The sequence below is a fragment of the Pseudopipra pipra genome, chromosome 7 (genome assembly GCF_036250125.1).
Source record: "Pseudopipra pipra isolate bDixPip1 chromosome 7, bDixPip1.hap1, whole genome shotgun sequence".
NCBI classification, from domain to species: domain Eukaryota; kingdom Metazoa; phylum Chordata; class Aves; order Passeriformes; family Pipridae; genus Pseudopipra; species Pseudopipra pipra.
The window spans coordinates 13391000-13409116 of record NC_087555.1 but is presented as its reverse complement, the minus strand read 5'-3'; the positions used below and the strand labels follow the sequence as shown (position 1 = coordinate 13409116).

Genomic DNA, 18117 nt, shown 5'->3' with positions numbered 1-18117 from the left:
TTGGGAGTCTGAGCTGATTGGGCTGGATCTGACTTCCCAGAGTGCTTTTTCTGTTATGTTTGGCAAAGTGGGGGGTTGGGTTTCTTTGCTTATTTTCCTTTTTTTTTTCCTAAGAAGTGATTCAGAAACTAGATGTCCAGGAAAAACAATTAACAACTACTAAAGAATAATTAATGGCATCAAAGGGCACTGTAAAAGGCGGAGTTAATAACATAGTCTCGGTGGACATATAAACCTGTGTGTTTAATCTGGAATCCACAGACAGCTGCAGGGATGCCTGAGCATGAGGGAGCTTGGGATCTCCTAAAACAGGCCTGACACAGCAGTCTTGCTAGACACACTGTTCCTGTTGATTGAAAGGGGGTTATATATGGAGAGGGAAACTGTTTGCAAGAAAGGACAGAGGGACAGAGGAAGCATTTATGGGACTGCAGAATCAGTCCTGTGGTGAACAAAGAATTCAGCATGGGTTTGATGATTGATGTACTGAAGGTTATGAAGTGCAGAGCTGGATCCTCAGCTACCAAAAAATCAGCATAGCTCCTCAAACTCTAATTAAGGTGTACTGATTGATGTCATTGGGGATCTTGTCACCCCCTACAGATAGAGCTTGGGCTAATAAGGCTTTGAACACCATGAACTTTTCCTGAAGTCACTGTGTGTGCAAGGCGTTTAGCACTTTGCAGGATCAGGCCTGTGTATAAAGAAGAGATAAGGTAGAGAAAGACTTAATGTGGGCATAGATGAACACAACAAGGCCTTGCAGTGTATGTGAGAATGATGGTTGCCATTAGATTTTATTATTGTTTGCACAGGCTGAACTGCATAGCTTTCTCGTAGCTAATGCAGTTGCCCCAAATTCACAGTAATAAAAGCTTTATAGGCCTATATTTGCAGTCTGCAGAATATGCCATATGTATTGGCCAGGACAATGTTGTGTGCAGGGTGGGGGTTGAGCTGGGCAGGAGGGACTCCAGCTTCTGCCTCTTCAGGGTCTCAGGCAAGCAAAGCCAGGTTGGTCAGAGAGATGGAAACCCCCATGGACGCCTGGTTTTTCCTCTACCTGGGGGAAGCTGTCAGTTTTCGCTCTGAGCATTGTGGACAACTTTTGCCATGTTTTGCTGCCTCTGAGAGAGCAGTGCCTGGTCCCAAGCTGCAGGTGATGTATGCTGGAGGACTGCCCGAGCACTGGAGATGTTGTCCCTTTGCTGCTTTCTGCTTTACTGTGGCAATCTCCCAAGTGGCTGCTATGTGGTTCTCATCCTTTCCCTTTCTGTGTGTATGTACACGAGGAAGCCGTTAGTGAAACAGGATTCATCCACTGTGCACTTGAGCTTTTGCTGGCCACAGCTGTGAGCTGAGAGTCAAGCTGTCTTAGGGTGCCTGCTCCCTCGAGCCAGCACTGCACAGGAGTAGGTTTGAAAGAGCTTCATGGGCAGTGCTTGATAGGAAGCATAACAAAACAATGAAAACAGTGTGTGATAAACACTGCCTAAAGGAAATGGGTAGGAGGGAGATTTTTTTTTCCAAGTAATCTACCAGAAGGAGACAAATATTAACACAGTGGAATGCTTGAGCATTAAGCAGTACTAATAGGTGACCATCTAGTAATAAATCTCATCTAAGTGTCAGAGGGTTTTTTATGAAGAAGCTAAGACCTCATTGCAGCTGCAGGTGGGAATCTTAACAGGAACAGGAGTTCACCATCAAAGACATAGTGTCAGGGCAGGGCTCTCCTCTTGACATCTCATCATTAATATAGAGCACATTCACACAAAGGTGACAGGCTGATGAACTCCATCATGGCACTCAGACTGTGGGTAGACAAGGTCCTCCTGCTCTCATGTTGCTACCTGCCAGCTGTTGGAGCAACAGTGGGGCCAGTCTGTGCTTCCAGCTGCCAGAGGTAAACACCATAACCGTTCCTCTGTTGCTTCTTCTTTCAGCATTTCATTTTACCTTATTAGGGTAAAGTTTCTCCCTCATGAAGCATAACATTTACATTCCTAAAATCCATTCAAAAGCCTACAAAAATACCCGCAAAAGTCTTTTTAGTTTTACTGTGTCCCTTCTGGCTTTCCCTGTATCTGCTTTAGATTTCCCTCTGGGATGGGAGGCATTTCCTCCTGTGTTTTGTGCAGTGCCAGGCACCCTGGGGACGTCTGTGGAAACGTCAGTGATTTCCCTTCAGCCAGCAGCTGGCCGGAAGGGACTGCGTACCTGGTGCTGCCCAGATGCCAGAGCAGGAGCTGACTGCAGAGAGCAGCTTCAGCAGCCTAGAGGGTGGAAGCATCAGCCTGGGATGGATGCCCGAGGTGGCAGCCAGGGGTGGCTGCTCTGTGCTGCTTGTTGCTGTTGTTCTCTGGAGGCACATCTGGGCTTTTATTTTTAAGCGGTGTCCAGCTGCTTCAAGAAGTAACTGTACTCCACCACCACCATCATGAAAGAAGTAATTTGGTGTAATTGAAGCCCCAGAACATCTCTCTCTCTCTCTCTCTCTCTCCACTTTATCTGTGCTCCAAGGAAGCATCTTGCTTTGGGATTTTCTCACTAGGTTAAGAAAATTGGCCTCCTCCTGCTGTTGTGACTGTTTTGCGCCAGCAGGGATCCCTGTTGCAGGAGGGTGAGTGGGCATGCTGTGACAGGGAATATGGGATCCAGGCCATTGTTCGTGCTGTCCTGCAGCTGTGGGGCTACAGCAGTAATGACAGAGCCAAAAGGGAAGTTTGATGCTCCGATAAAAGATCTGCCGAACTATTCGGAAATAATTGTACTGGTCCGCTGCTTGCTATTTCTTCCTCTCTGTGCTGCAAGTGCAGCTGTTGCTTGGGTAGTGCAGCCCTGTGTCATCAGTATGTGTTCTCTGAACAGGGAAGTGTCATCCAGTGGAAAAGAGCACGCTGCTGCTGTGGTGAAATGTTTCCACTTCCTGTGTGGCATGGTGGTAGCTGGGCAGCCTTGTGCATGCCAGGGTTTATTTGTGATCCCAGGAGTGACCTGAACCATTTGCAATACATGTGCAACAGGAGCAGCTGTCCCCCAGGTTGTGCAGCCATGTAGCTGAACTGTCCACTCTTTCTTAATTGCCATTTTGCTGTTCTGTCTGCGCTGCTTGCTTGGAAAATGTAAGTCAGAAACCTCAGCTATGAGTGAATCATTGCATTTATGACCAACCACCTTTTCCATTTGTGCCACCCTCCTGCTGTTGGTCTCTTCTTTGGACCACTAAAACCTCCGTCCTGAGAGGGAGGCTACTGACTCCTGACTGTGCCACCCCCAGCCACACTCAGCTGACTCTGCCAGAGGATTAGGCTGGGCCCTGCTGCTGTTGACTGTTGAGTGCTGGGATGTTGGTGTACGCACACAGCAGAGCTACACTTCCTCCAAGCTGCAGTGGACACACTTGTGCTTCCTCTGCAAGCAGAAGACCTTTCAGCTGAGTCATAACATCTGCTCCAGAGGCACGCTGTTGTTTTAAAAAAAGCCTGGCTGATAATCAGACCATGCCAGCAGGTTTTTCTGTAGCCATTTGCAACACATGCTGCAGCTGGGTTGCAGTTGGTGGGATCCCTGCCTGGGAAGGATTTGGGGGATCGCTGCCGTGGCTCGCAGCCCCCTCTGGTGGCACATGCAAAATGCTGGCAAAGGTTTCTGGAGACGGGGGCCAGTGACTCTCAAAACAGGCAGAAGATGGCAAATTGGAAACAGTCTAGAGCTGCAGTCAGGCTCTTCCTTCTGACTTTGGCTCCCACTGTCAAGCCCTGAGGGTTTCCAGAAACAGGAACTGAGGCCACTGTAGTGAGGGAATTTTATGCAGTTGTCACTGTGACCTAATAAGTGCTACAGTGGTGCCAAGAGAGTTGAACTAAGTTCAGCATGTTGGTGGTGTGTGCTGGATACAGGGCAGGCATGCCAGGAGATACCCCTGCTCCCAACTTGAAGGGCAGAGGGAACCAAGATTTGGCAGGGGGAGACCGCACACTTCTACCGCCCATCTCACAGAGCACTGCCTGCCAGGGGACGCTGGCAGCAACACGCTGATGTTCCCATGCCACGGTACCAAGGGCGAGATGTGGCTCTGCCAGCCAGCGAAGGCCTCTTAGGGCAGCATGGCCATCTCCTGAGCTTCCAGGAAGCTGGGCACTGAAACAAAACCGCTCTGCAACCTTCCTAGAAAGCAGCAGAGATACTGGCTCAAATTCCTTGCTCAGGTGGTGGGGAGAGCTGCATCCAGACCCAGTGCCCACAGACAGGCAGGCAGCTGGCGGCCGCAGCATTCAGCCTGCCTCTCTTGCCATCTCCTTCAGACAAGAGCATAATATTGCAAGAAGCCATCCTTCCATCAGTGAAGGTTAAGAGTAGACAAGGCAGCAATTATGGACAGCTAATTAGTAAATGCTTTGAAAAGTATGCATAATTAGCTTATTAGTAAACATTTTGGAAACAATGCAGTTCATCTTGAGATTGGGAAAATGCTTGAAAAGGAGAAATACATTTGGAGCACTACAGAATGCCAGGGACCGGGGGGGGATGTTCTTCACTAGGATGCAAGGGGAAGTGACCACATCTCCTGCAGCACTGAGGGAGTTGTTTAACTTTGCAGAGAGGGGAAGTCACAGATGAGATGCTAAGGAAGGCATTTGCTTGCTCATACATTTGTGGTATGGGTAGCCAGAAGCAACATTTCTAATGTACAGGAAATAATTTAGTCTGGGTAACATGACACTGCAGCTCAACTTGTCTTCAAATGAGCTTCTACTGTTCTTAAACTCCATCCTGCATCCGTTGTATGGTTCACAATTCCCGTCAAGCCCAGGTCATTTTCCAAAATGGAACATCAATGAATGGGTTAGCTGTGACAGCATTAGACCAGCCACATGAGTTAACAGCTCAAAGCTGTTCACTTCTCTCTTCTGTGCTGCCCATCTCTGCTTGCTCTGTGGCTGTGCTTCTCTGTGCCCCAGAGCCTCCCTGCAGGGACAGACCAGTTCCAGGCTCTGCAGAAGGTGGTGGCCCCAAATGCACTCCTGTGGGGTCTCTTGTGTCTCGCCAGTTCACTAACATCCGGTGCGTAGGAGTCAGATCTCATTTTGCACCTTGTTTCCTGTTGGCATGATGACAAATTGAGGGCCAGCTGGTGACACTGGGAACAATAGCACTAGAGATAGAGACCTCTCCCCCTGCTTCCTGCTGTCGGGGGAGGAGCTGGTGGCAGTGGTGTCCTCACTTCTTAGCCTCTCTGTACAGCTAGGGAGGGAACAGGACCCCGCAGCACCTGGAGAGGGAGCAAGCACAGGAGTGGTTGTGGTGACTCCTCACTAAATGGGTTTAGAATCCAGCTGAAAGTCTCAGAAATGTGTGCCTTTTTTGAGTGAACACTGTAAGCCACATTCCAGCTCTAAGCCCCTTGCATCTTTGCTGACCCCCCTGTAGCACAGATGCAATAGGATAGCAGTAGTGCACTCCCACTGAAATGGCCTGTTAACTGCAGTGTTGAGGTGCTCATGCTTTCAACAGAGCCTGAGGCCTTTGACTATCTTTGCAACAGTGCTCCAGCCCACTGTGTGACACCAGGTGATACCATTCACAGAAGCTCATCCCAGACTGATGGGTCTCAGGTGCCTAAATAAATGTCTGTGGGGATATGAGTCTTGTTCACTTTTTTTTGTGTTGCACGGTGGGGTTAGCAGTGCTCTTCCATGTCATGGATTTGCTGTCTGGATGCAGGAGTTAGAAGATTTAGTGAATGTAAGGAGAGTGCCAGAATGATATTTAATTTAAAAAAAAAAAATCCCTTTTTTTTTAAGGACCAGATGCAAAGCTTAGTAAAAACAGTGTGAGGTTTTACACTGATTTATGTAAAACCTGTTTGCCTTAGCTAAATGGATATCATCCCTATTGTCAGGCTGTAACAGGGGAGTGGCAGACTCACCAGCAAATACAGGTCTGGGAGTTGTGAGATTTGGGTTCTTCCCCTTCTCTGCTATTGATTTACTGTTCTTGCACTGGTGAATCGCTTTAAATTCCCTGCTTTATAAAGAAGACCTGGGCATCTGCAGGCATCAACCCCAGTCTAGGTAGCAATAGTGCAATGCACACTCGCTTCCAAAGCCTACTGCAGCATCACACAGGAGCAGGTCAGAGTGCTGCAGACAGCAACTGGTTTGTTCCCAGCCTTTTCTGGCTAGGTGTGAATTCTGCACTTAAATATGAATGCAAAATAAAAAGAACAGACTGCGAAGAGCTGACTGAAAAACAGAAGAAATTTGTTTGCTTTTGGCCAGAGCTCAGCATAGAGCATATTTGAAGGAATTGGGTGAGGTTAGTTTTTAGTCTGAGGTTAGTTCTCTGTTTTCTTTCAATCAAGCAGCTGCACACCACCATTGAATGGCAATGTAATAATATGTTGCAAAGCACAGTCTAGTGATCCTGGAATTCCTTATAAGTTAATAGTAGTCATGGTCCACTAATGACAGCTAGGATGTTTTAGGCAACTGTCTTTGATATATCAGTTCAAACATACCATAGAAAGCTTTCCTTATGCTGGCTTAGTGAGTAGATCAGTAGATCATTAGAAAGAGTGAAAAACCTACAGGGGTTTTGTTGGGTTTTTTTCCCCCTTGCCTCTGAATCCCAAGGAATTCTTGGGATCTACATACAGCGTTGCCGAGCAATTACAGCAGTTGTATAGTGTTGTTTTAAAGTAACACTGGGTCAGGTGCTGAGATGTTATTGTTTAATGAATTCTAGAAGCAGAGCCTGAAGTAGTGGGGTCTGAGAGCAGAAATCCTATGCTGAAGTCTCCATCCTGTTACAAATGGCACAGAAACTGACAGGTTGGCTGCTCCATGTTTGTTCTGTGACTGCCCCAAATGTCACTTCTTGAAGCGGTACAGAAGATACTGTGGTCGGTGTGAGGAAGGGTGCACCCCTTTTTTGAGGTGGAATTCCCCTTTCCTGAGACAGGCAGCACTTGCTCACTGGTGGTGGGACAGCCCCTGTGCTCAGCCTCATGCCTGCCGAGGCTGTGCTGCGTGCAGGGTGTTTGCATGGGAAGTGCTCATTGCATTAGAAACCTCCAGGGAACCCTCAGAGCTGGGGTTGTTGATGGATGTTCAACAAGGAGTAGGGCCCTCCCCCCTCCACCAGCAGCATGAGAGTTTGAGGCATGTGCTCAGCTTCCTTCCTCCTTTGTAAATGTTGGTGTGAGGTTTCATTTACATTGTTATTTTGCAGTGAAAAGGGAAGGTGTAATGACTGTCTCTTTGGTAATACTGATATTTGGCTGATAATCATGGGCAGGAACAAGGTCTGGGATCTCCATCAGCAGAGAGGACTGACTCACCATTGATCTATGTTCACTGCATCTTGTTGAAGTTTTTTGACCCATTTGATTTCTTAGGTTTTCTTTTGTGAAAACCCTCTGATTTTTCTGCTGTTCAGGAGCAAAACATCTCTCTGTGTCTTTAAATATGGCAGATGGGGATTTCTTCAGATGTCCAACAACTCAATTGAAGGAGACCTCAGGAGACCTCTCCCCTTCCCTGTCCCCCTTCTCAGCCTGTCTTTTCATCTGCAATCTGGAGATGTAAGGGCTATAGTAATAGAGTGTCAGAGGAAGTAATTGATTCATCACAAGCCGAGAGAGGAGTCTGTTGCCTTCGGTGTCAATGGAGCTGAACCACAGCCTGGAAGGGTGAGGGAGGCTTGTAAACACTCCATGGCTGAGCTGGCAGGACAAAGCAGACACACTGCCACGGCTGAACGGGAGGGTGACACAAAGGGTTGCTTGAAAGAAAATCTTTCTGAACAAAGCAGTGGCAGGGCCCTTGTTTGTGGGAGAAACAGGGATGGGATGGTCCCATCCTCGTGTTCTCAGAGCACATTAAGGAGAAAAGCTACCAACCAGCTTCATGCAGTATCCCACTCTCTTGTCTCTGTCTCCCTCTTCCATCTTGGTGTGGCTGCCTCTCTGACCTGCTGTCCCAGGCAGGGCTGAGCTCACCTCAGGGGTACCAACCAGCCCCTGCCAGTGGCTATTTACTCCCACATGCCCTAATAGGTATTGCTGCCTCTGAGAACCGTGTGGGAGGTCCCTGCTGCTGCAAAAGCACAGCAGGGTGTGGCATGTGCATGGCAGAGCGCTCGCCCTCGTCCAGGCATTGATTGTGCTCAGAGCCTTGGTGCTGCTCGGTTTAGGTGGCCACTGAGATGCAAGTGCTCATATTTTGAGGGGAGAAAGGGTTAGGAGGTGCTGTGCTAGCTGTATAGTATTCAAGGAGGAATCAGCAGATTTGGTGTGCTGTTTGCCTCAGAAGCTGCTCTTACTGCAAGCTGGCATGGTCAGCTTGTGGAAGTGCTCAAATAGTGGAGACTGAAGGCCAGTCTTGGTGGCAAAGCTTTACTTGCTTGTGCGTCGGCTAAGGCAGGAGCTGGGCTGTGACAGGCTGTGTCTGAGAAAATGTGGGGTCAGAAAGCCACCCCGTGGTCGGCCAGTCCCAGGGTGACCATCACTCATTAACGAGGGATGTAGACAGCCAGGAGAGTGAGGGAGGGCTGGTCAGGTCTCTGTTCTTACAACCTCCTTTATACAACTGGTGCTTAACGAGGTGTTTATTTCAGTTTTGTGCTGAAAAAAAAGCCAGTGCAAATGAATGCTAGTGGAAAGCCCAGCTACAAAGCTCCCATCTGATCCCAGTTTTTACCATCTCTTTTGTTCTTCAATGCATGTTGTGTCTAAGCCCTTGACTGACACTACACCATCGAGGTGTGATGGGATATCACTTGCTCCTCTGGGAACAGGGCTGCACAGCAGACCATGTGAGAGTTCCCTAATACTCATCAGCACCCCAGACCTTCAGCCACCAGGGTCAGCCTGGCCCAAGCTCATCTCCATCTGTTACCTGGGCTGTTGGGCACTGGATTCCATCAGGAGAGGGAAACCTGTTCTCCCCACTGCAAAGCGAGCAAAATAAGCATTTGCCCCTGCCCTCTGCCTGCTCTGCTGCTTTTCGGCAGTAAATTCTCCTTTTATGGTTGTTATTGTTTATTATATACATTTTTTAATTTCTCTTAGTGATCAAGGGCCTGTGAGTAGTGACAGTAAAATGACATAGAAACCAAAGTCTAATTTTTTCCACAGATGGATTGTAGCAGAAGGAGAAAAGTGCAAATGCATTTTCTCAAGTGTCCTGCATTTTGGGGTATGAAAGGGTTGTGAGTTGCTTCAGTTCCCTTAGAGCAGCAACAGAAGGCAGAGTGCCATGGAAAGGGGGCTTATTCTTACCACGCTTTATATATTTTATTCCTGATTTCACCATGATTTCCCCCCCCCCCAAAGAATACCAAAGACATATTGCAACAAAAGGCCCCTGTAGCTAAAGATAGATGTGTGAGGAATTTATAGAGATGGTTTTGGAGACAGAAATAAAATTAAACAGCCATGTGTAACTCCTGAACAACAGCCTGCAGAAAACCCCCGAAGTGCACATTAGCACATCTCTTTTTTCTTATATAACGAAAGGTTTTCCAGACATGCCCCAGATGAGAGCACTTCTCTACTCCAACGCGCCTTTCCGCAACAATCTGGCAACACCACTTGAAGAAGACAGCCTGGGCATGAACGGCAAAGAGCGGGGGAGCCTTTGCTCTCCTGTCTCAGGGGAGGGCAGCAGCATGCTAGGAGCTGAAATTCCCTCCTGAATCAGAACTTGCCACAGGAGCAGTTTACAGCTATGTTTTATTCCTCCCTTTGCAAGATGTATTTTGGCTACTTTTTTTCCCCTGTGCTTAAGTTAGCAGTAACTGCTGAAGGACTTGCCATCAGCGGTGCTTGTAAGGGGGTGAAAACAACTACCCAAAGATTATAAATAGAGACTATTTGTAGTTTTCATTTTTTGTCTTCAAGGCATTTTTGAAGAAGTTCTCCAATCTGATAACGTTATTTTCTCTCCCTCTCTCTAGTTTTCTTCTCATTTTTCCTTTTTTTTCTTTTTTTTTTTTCTTTTCTCTTTGACTGGATAACTGGATTTTTTTCATTTCTCAGAAATTCTGGTCAGATTTTTTTAAGAGATGAGACAATAATCCAAAGCACAGTATAATGATTACAACCCCCCACAATACTGTGATTACACAAGACATAATTGGATGCAACAAATTCAAAACAAACTTCTGAGAAATCCTAAGCAATTAAGCCTGTGCCATCACCCCATGCTCCCCTCCCAGCTTGGCTCTCCCCCTGCTGCCATTGGATTTTTGTCAGTTTAGTCACTGAAATCCAGTGAAATCCCTTAAGATTCAGAGAATTATAGCTGATTTCTCTCTTGTTGTTGCCAGAGACAGTTATTTCCATCAGGACAAAACAAGGGCAAGCTCTGTGAGCATCTTTTGCCTCAGCATGGGCAAAAACCGCCCCAAAAGCTGCAGACTGAGACCCAGTTCATCTCTCCGATGTTCAGCCACTCAAAGTCTGGGTCCAGTCACCGAGAGTGATTTAAAATACCTGTGTAGTCAGTGCAGAAGAATGATTAATTCCATCTCAAGCTGGGTGTGAGAAGTCTGCTTCCACTGAGAGCAGAGGACTTTTAGTTGGCTAAAGCTAAATGTAATACAGGCTTTTTAGGTCTGTGCACAAATCTATATCAGTATCTGTGTCTATGAGGACTGATTCTCGTCTCACAGGATAAATTAGGAGTGATTACCCTTGAAATGATGAGTTACACATGTGTAAAACCAGTTCAAGTCAAAGGAGAATCCAATTCATCTGCTGTATTTATAATTAATTACCCTGATTAAGGGCTGGCAGCTAAGATCAAACTTCATTGCTCTTGTTTCATCAGACAACAGTGGTGCTTGCCTTTGCTATCACGGCTATGAAAAAAAATATCATTTCAAAGCCCTCAGTAGCTTCTGGAACAATTTAACCTTTGAAAGGTGTGTCCTGCAGTTGCTCGAGATTGTGTAAACATCACAGAAAAGTTTTCTTGTCTTTCACAATGTAACCTCTCATGAAATAAGGATTTGGTTTGAAGGTGGCGTACAAAAGAGCATGAAGATGGGTGGTGACACAGAAAAATCGACTAAGCCAGCTAGTGTATAATGGACATTAATTCTAGCCACCCCTTGATTGCAAAACAAGCGCAGAGATGCGGGTTCACTATTTCCTAACTATCTTTATACTGCAACTGCTATTTAATTTCTAAGAAACCCCTCGTTCTTAGAGGGTGTTTAATACTCCTTATGTATTTTTATAGTATTTTTATAGTAATTTCTGAGAAACAAACCGCCCATCACCTTTTCAAAGGGGAAATAATTGCATTTAGCAGCTGCCATTGTGGCTAAGCACAGACCTTCCCCAGCTACCTGCGGAGTATTAATGACTGCTGAATTTAACTAGAATTGCAGTTTCTCTTCCTGTCCTCAGCAGATGCATTCAAGACACAGTGACGTGGTTCAAGCAGGTCAGGGGTCTTGAAGGCTCAAGTCAGCACTGGGCATTTCCAAATTTGGGGTTGTTGGCATGCAGTCAGTACCTGCTTGTGTCTCTGTCTATCTAGGCCAGGCTTCTCCAATATAATATAATATAATCTGTCCAATCAAGGCTAACTTCTATTCTTGGCTGTTCTGCAAACTTCCTGTGTGACCTTGGGCCAGACACTGCTCCTCTCTGCCTTCCTACCTCACAGGGTCTCTTAAGAATCCCATCACTACTGTCTGCCAGCTGCAGTCATGAGCCCCATGGAAACGCCTATAAATAATAGCTCCAAATTAAACACTGGGAAAGTTCAGGTTAGAGCCTTGCAGTGCTCTCCAGCCCTGGCAAGCTTTGGAAACCAGACTTTGCTGAGTGCAGGTCCTCACCTACTTCAAATCATAACTCTAGGAAGAGACTGAGAAAGCTGCCAGCTAGGTCAGAGCTTGGCCTGGGGAGCCAGCCTTCCTCAGGCTTCGAAGCAAGGCTTGCACAAGTTTGTGTGTTGGGAGGACTCATGAGAGGACTGTGAACACATAAATAATTTGTTGTTTGTATTTCTCCCCATCCTAAGGTAATGTCCCTGTAATGCCCTCGAAGCATGTTTCAGTGGGGAAGAACTCAGCATCTCTTAGGACCTGGGGCTGAGGAGCAACAGGTTTGTTTATTATGTGTAAAGCAGTATGAGTCGCAAAACCGCTTTGTGCTGGGTCCTGTTCCTCAGAAGAGGAGCACCCAGAGCTGTTCCCCAGGTGGGTTGTAGTGTTTCTGGGACTCAGCAGTGCCTGGGTGGGCACCTGGGAGGTCCATGCTGGCAGGGGATCATGGAGCACAGCTCAATGGCCAGAGAGCGGATTAGGTATTTCACAACAAAAAAGGACTGAAAAGGTGAAGGTCTTCTCATAATCCCTACAACTGGGGCTTATTTGCCTTTGTTGCACCTCATTTGCAGAGTCAGCAGCAAAGTTACTTAGGGAAAATAGAAAGGAAAAACAGGGAAGCAGAGAGGTTGACTGGAGGAAAAAGCAAGCAAACAAGCATGAGTAATACAGGCATTAGAAGTGCTTTATAATTAGTTAATAAAAGCTCTCTTAACATCAGCAAAGCACTTCCTACTAAAAATCTGTAATAAAAACACAGCAGTATTTGTAGGCATTGTACATTTAATGTTTAATTTTGTTAAACAGCTCCAAGAAGAGCATCTAAGCAATGTGTTTCTTCCCTTCTATCTCAACCCCCATTGTCTGGGCAGTTAAAAGTACTTCAGCTTTGCCTCTCTTCCCTGCAAAAGAAGACTTGGTTAATCATCGATTACACTTATGGGCTATGGAGGCTGCACCCTGCCCTCACATGCTTATGCTTGACTCATTGGAGCAATGGGGAGAAGTGGCCATGAAATGTGTTTGGAGATGGCAGCTTGCCCAGTGGAGGTAATGCCAGAGAGGTCAGGCCAGAAGGATGTTGGTGCATGATGACTGAAACAATGCATTTGGTTATATGAGTGAAATGCAAATTGCTGGGCACTGTACGAGACTGTTCGGGTGCCATTGCAACATGAATGTGTCCCACCCAGCTGTGCCCTAGTCTGTACCTGAAAATGAAATGGTTAGAGTAGAAAGCACCCCCAGGGCTGGGTTTTCTTCCTTACAGTTTTTCTCCTGCTTTTTCACATGAGAAGAAGAAAGTCTGGAAACCATGCTTAAGCTTAACAGGAGCAAAGGTTTGGCCAGATTAGATTGTAACATATCCAATGAACTGACGTGAGGAGAACAGGGTTTATCAGTTTGTTTGACTGAGGGCTACATGTCTGAAGCACATGATTCCAAAAGAATCTGTGGTAGGGATTAGCTGGCATTCTTGCTGAAGTTTGGAAGTTTAACAGTTTGGACTGGATGTCTTTGGTGTTTCATTTTGAAAGCCTAAAGCTTATTTGCTGTGGTGGAAAGGAAGTAGGTGTTCCTGCTCATCTGGGTAGGAGCTATCTCCCAACTGTAATACTTCCCCAATTCACACTCTGTTTATATGACCTGAAAAAAAAGAATTTTGCCTCATAAAGAGCAGAGGACTTGGGCCAAGATTTTTTAACTAGGGAAGAAAACTCCTATGCGTTTATGTTCATTTTACATTTGGCAATAATGATTCCCTGACCTTCTCTTAAGGACTTGGTTTTGGTTGTTTTTAACATTTGATTTATTAAGGATTAGCTACAGTATGAGAAAGCTCAGTTAGATGCGTGAATGAAGCCAAACAGGGTTTAGCTCAGAGAGGCAAATATTTCCTGATGATTTATTTACTAGATTTGTTCTTTCAATTTTCCATTTGCAGATTGCCCATGAGCAGATTGCAATATTCCCAAATCTTATATATTGTTGGAAGTCATTCACCCATTCAATAAGCAAATATTTTTGGTCCTGAACTTGCTTCTGAAATTGCAGTGCTCCTACAGCACTGGATGTCTTGAGGAGCCATGTGGACAGCACTAGGATGTTTGGTTTGCTGGCTACAGCAGAAGCTGTGATCATTTCAGTCAAGTAGATGAAGCCGTATACTGTGTTGGCGAGTTACAACCCCACGAGGACACAAACAGATGTGATTCCCTGGGATGCTGCTAACCTCTGCCTGTGCCATGCAAATGGCAGGTTTTACAATCCACTCCATTAACTGTGTTTTGCCAACATTCGTGTTTTTGCCAAATTAATTTTTTGCCACATATTCACAATTTCTCTAGTAGCCAGTAGTCCTGCGGCACAGATGTGCACTTCGGATATGAAAGGGTTGCAAGCACACTGAAAGCAAGTGGTTGTTTAGAGAACAAAATGTCCCTGCTGTTTACTCAGTACTACTTTAAACAAATAGAGAAACAAGGAAAAAAAAAAAATCTACTTAGAAGAAGCACTGAGACTGCCCTCTATGTTCCTTCTCCCTGGGGAGATGGTAGGATCAAGCCACACATGATGGACATTACTTGGGGTCGTGCAGGGTGCTACTGAATGGTGTCAGGGTAATAAGGGGTCACAAGGTGATAGGGAGCTAGGCAGAGCTGAGGAGGGAGGAGGTCTTCATTTGCATCGCTGTGTGTGCACACACTAGCTAAGCCAAATGCTCTTCCTGTTCGAGTGCCACTTCTCAAGACTGCTTGAATTTCACCTTGACCAAGCCAATTGAGTCTGTAATGAAGTTAAAGGCTGGGCAATTGCAGCTAGTTGAGTGCTCAGTTCCAGCATAGATATGATTTTATCTGCAGGAATTTTGCTTCTGGCTCTCAGCCTGATTTAGTCCCAGAAAGGAGTGAAACCAAAGCTGTCCAGGCCATCTTTCTTTGTGGAGGAGCACACTAAGTCCCTGTAAGTTTGTTTTGAGGTTGTTGCTTGCCGATATGTGCTTTGCAGAACAGGAATGAGTCACATGAGGATCATTCTGTATCCAGCAAGCTACTTCTCCTTTCAACTGTCCATTTCTAAACAGAAGATCTTGTGACAAAGAAGAAAGGCAGATTCCTGGCAGCCTGGAAATGGTTTTTCCCACCCTGGCCCCATGAGAAGAGCTGTAGCATGTTGTTCAAACAGGTTGATACAAAACGAATAAACAGTCAAAGAGAGCTGGGCAGTTTCTGTAAATAGCAGCATGCTGGCCAGAGAGAAGGAGAGGAGCGGGAGAACGTGGGTGTTAGAAAGCAGCTGAAGAACAAGATGTACACGTAAAAGCTGTTTGTTTCTTCACAGCACGCAGAGCCTGATACTACTACCTTGCCTAGTCATGGCCCAGAAAATATGAAGGAACGTGTTTCACCTTCCATCCAGACTTTGCAACAAGCTCTTTTCTCTGCACCAGGAGGCAATTCAGCAAGCTTGTCTTTGCACCAGGAGGCAGTTCTTCTAACCCTACACTAGACCAGTCAGATATCCAGGAACAACTCCAGTGGGAAGGTGGAACATCTCCAAGTAGGGTTTAGCAAAGGCAGGTTGCAGTTACAGGGTGTACAAGAATCAGCAGCAGTGAGTGCAGTTACCCAGCTCTTACGCAGCACTTTTCATCCACAGAAATTCTTTGTTAGCACTTAAAAGATATTAATTACTGCCTAAGTGCTAAGTGAGTGTACTGATCATGCTTGTTAAAGGACCAGTGTGGTGTCCTACATGCTCACATGGACTGAACATTGACAGTTTAATGCTTGGCACATGCTTGCCCAAATCTCACATGGATACTGGAATAAAGTAAGCTGTGCCAAATAGCACAATGGCATTTCAGGAGAGAGGTCAGAGGAGGAGGGTAGCCCCAGGAGAGTTGTATCTGAGCTTCTCCCATGCCAAAGGAGTTTTGTGGAAATGGAGGTAAATTGTGTCCTAAATTTTGCATGTTGGCTCTGAAGTTGGAGTGGATGTGTGTGCAATAAATTATGTGAATTGCAACAGAGGAAGGGACCTAACCATAGCCAAACAAAAGAGAAAAAATGCACTGGGGGGCTGTGGTGTGGTGTGAATAAGAGAGTCCCAGGTACCTGTCTGGAGGATGTTCTGTGAAACATGCAGATATCAAGAAGTGGTTTTTGTTCATTGCCGGCATCCTGAAGCGTCCCCCTGACAGATGGTTTCACTGCCATTTCACCTGCCTCCGCAGGTATGACTACATCGAGATCCGAGATGGGGACAGTGAAGCAGCAGACCTGCTGGGCAAGCACTGTGGGAACATAGCACCTCCTACTATCATCTCTTCTGGCCCCTCTCTCTATATCAAGTTCACCTCAGACTACGCACGGCAAGGTGCCGGCTTCTCTCTGCGCTATGAGATCTACAAGACAGGTAAGTGTCTGAGTCAGTGCCTGACTCCCAGGCTGTTTGTCACAATTATCTTCACAAGATGATGTCTTTGACCACATTTTCAATGTGATTTCTCACATGTTATCCAGAGATAAAGGACTTCTTTTTTTTTTTAATGTAAGCAAGTCTATGCATTCACATTTCCAAGAAGGTAAAGATATTAGTGGCACATGACAGCGCATTTTTGGATCACAGCGTGGTAGTAAAAGCAGAGTTCTTCCTTAAATGCTCTTTTATATTTGAGAACTAGAAACATATATCTTTTCTCCCTGACATGTGGAGCTTGTTAGGGGTAGGGGATTGTCCCTCTTTAGAAGGGCATGGAGCTCCCCATCCTGTGGAGTTGCAATTCAGGGTTGATCAATGATGCTGTGTTTTCTCTCTCTGGAAGTGGCGTTTGTAACTGGGGAGCTCTGGTTTTTAAATGATTGCTGTCAGCAGTGCTCTCAAGGTCTGAGGCAGTGCCTTTACAGGCTGATATAAGAGGAACTATTCATAATTCTGTTTAATACCAAACTATTATTGAGGAAAGGAAAAGCTGCTCAAAGGCCTTTTAATAGTGTTTCTGTCTAAATATTTGCCAGAATTTTTGTGTGTGGGAAGAAGGAGGCTTGAGAAAATAAAACCCTCTGTATGTGCACATGAGAGATGTGTACATGCATGCCGAGGGAGCAGGAGTGTGTTTTGCATGGATACGCAGGCGCCTGCCCTGTGCCTGCATTCCTTTGGTGGTGTCTTGGAAGAAATCACACATGCGGCTTTCATGTCATTGCATCCAGCATGAAAAAAAATGTCCGTGCCTAGTGAAGAACCAGTAAGGAGCACAACAGGGTTACTTATCCAGCCTCTTTAAAGAAAAGACGGGGAGCACAGGCACCAGTGCCCAGGGGCCCTGTCCCAGCTATGCAGCAGGCAGAGATGTGCAGACAGCCCAGAGCCTGGCCACAGGTAGATGTGAATGTGGAGACTTTGCTGCAAGAGAATGAGACTCCCTAAATTCATTGTGAAATGATGAGGACAGGAGAGGTATGAAGGTTCAGATGGATGAGGAAAGTGGTACTGCTGGTGGTTGCCTGGACTGCATAACTGGCCACTGAGCTGTTGTGCAGCCAGCTCACCACTGCTATTAGTTGATGATTAGGATGCAGATTAGTCTTGAAAGTGTTTAGTGATTCAGCTGGCTGTTGGGGTTAGCTAAAACCAGTTGTCAGCACAGAGGATGGCAAAGAATGCCTGTGTACAGATGGGAAGACCACTGACCCATCTCAGCCCCCCTTGCCTCTCGTTCAGTGTACACACCCGTGATGAGCCCAGCAGACTGTGCTGGGTTATGCCTGACCTGAGTTGGGACACAGGGCACCCACTGACCTGAGTAGGGTGGTCCAGCTGGCTGAGGTGGCCAGGCCATGCTGTGGGAAGGAATGGCAGGCAGGAACCCTGTCTCTCTAGATGGGAGCCAGCAAGGCACCAAATTCATGGGGAAAGGAGATGTTGCTGGTAGGAAGGAGTGGAAGCAAGGGCTGATCTGGAAGAGAGCAGGTGTTGAATGGAGGCTGGAGCTGAGTTTGTGTCCCTCGGTGTAGGTTCCTGCAGCACTGCCCTCAGGTCTGAAGTGGTGTTGGGGCTCCTTTTGCCACCCCCACCCCTCTGCAGACAGCCATCCTCTCCAGAAATAGCCATGCTTTCTTCCAGCTGCACCCCATGAAATCCAGCCTGGCAAGGCAGGTTTTGGCAGAGGAGTGTGGATGAGCCTGTGATTGATCCCATAGCACATCTGCACAGCCCCTGTCCCTGCCAGGACTCCCAGAGAGGGCAGTGCTGGCTGCGGGG

At 46.5% G+C, this 18117-nt stretch overlaps 1 protein-coding gene across 3 annotated transcripts in view; it reads left to right on the top strand.

Annotated features, from left to right (window-relative positions):
- The window catches only part of NRP2 (neuropilin 2), an 89008-nt gene that overhangs the window by 12802 nt on the left and 58089 nt on the right, over window positions 1–18117 (top strand). For all 3 annotated transcript variants that reach the window (XM_064660621.1, XM_064660620.1, XM_064660622.1), the window contains exon 3: window positions 16088–16269. In XM_064660621.1, coding sequence (XP_064516691.1) covers window positions 16088–16269 — 182 coding nt within the window. The remainder of the gene's footprint in view (window positions 1–16087; window positions 16270–18117) is intronic.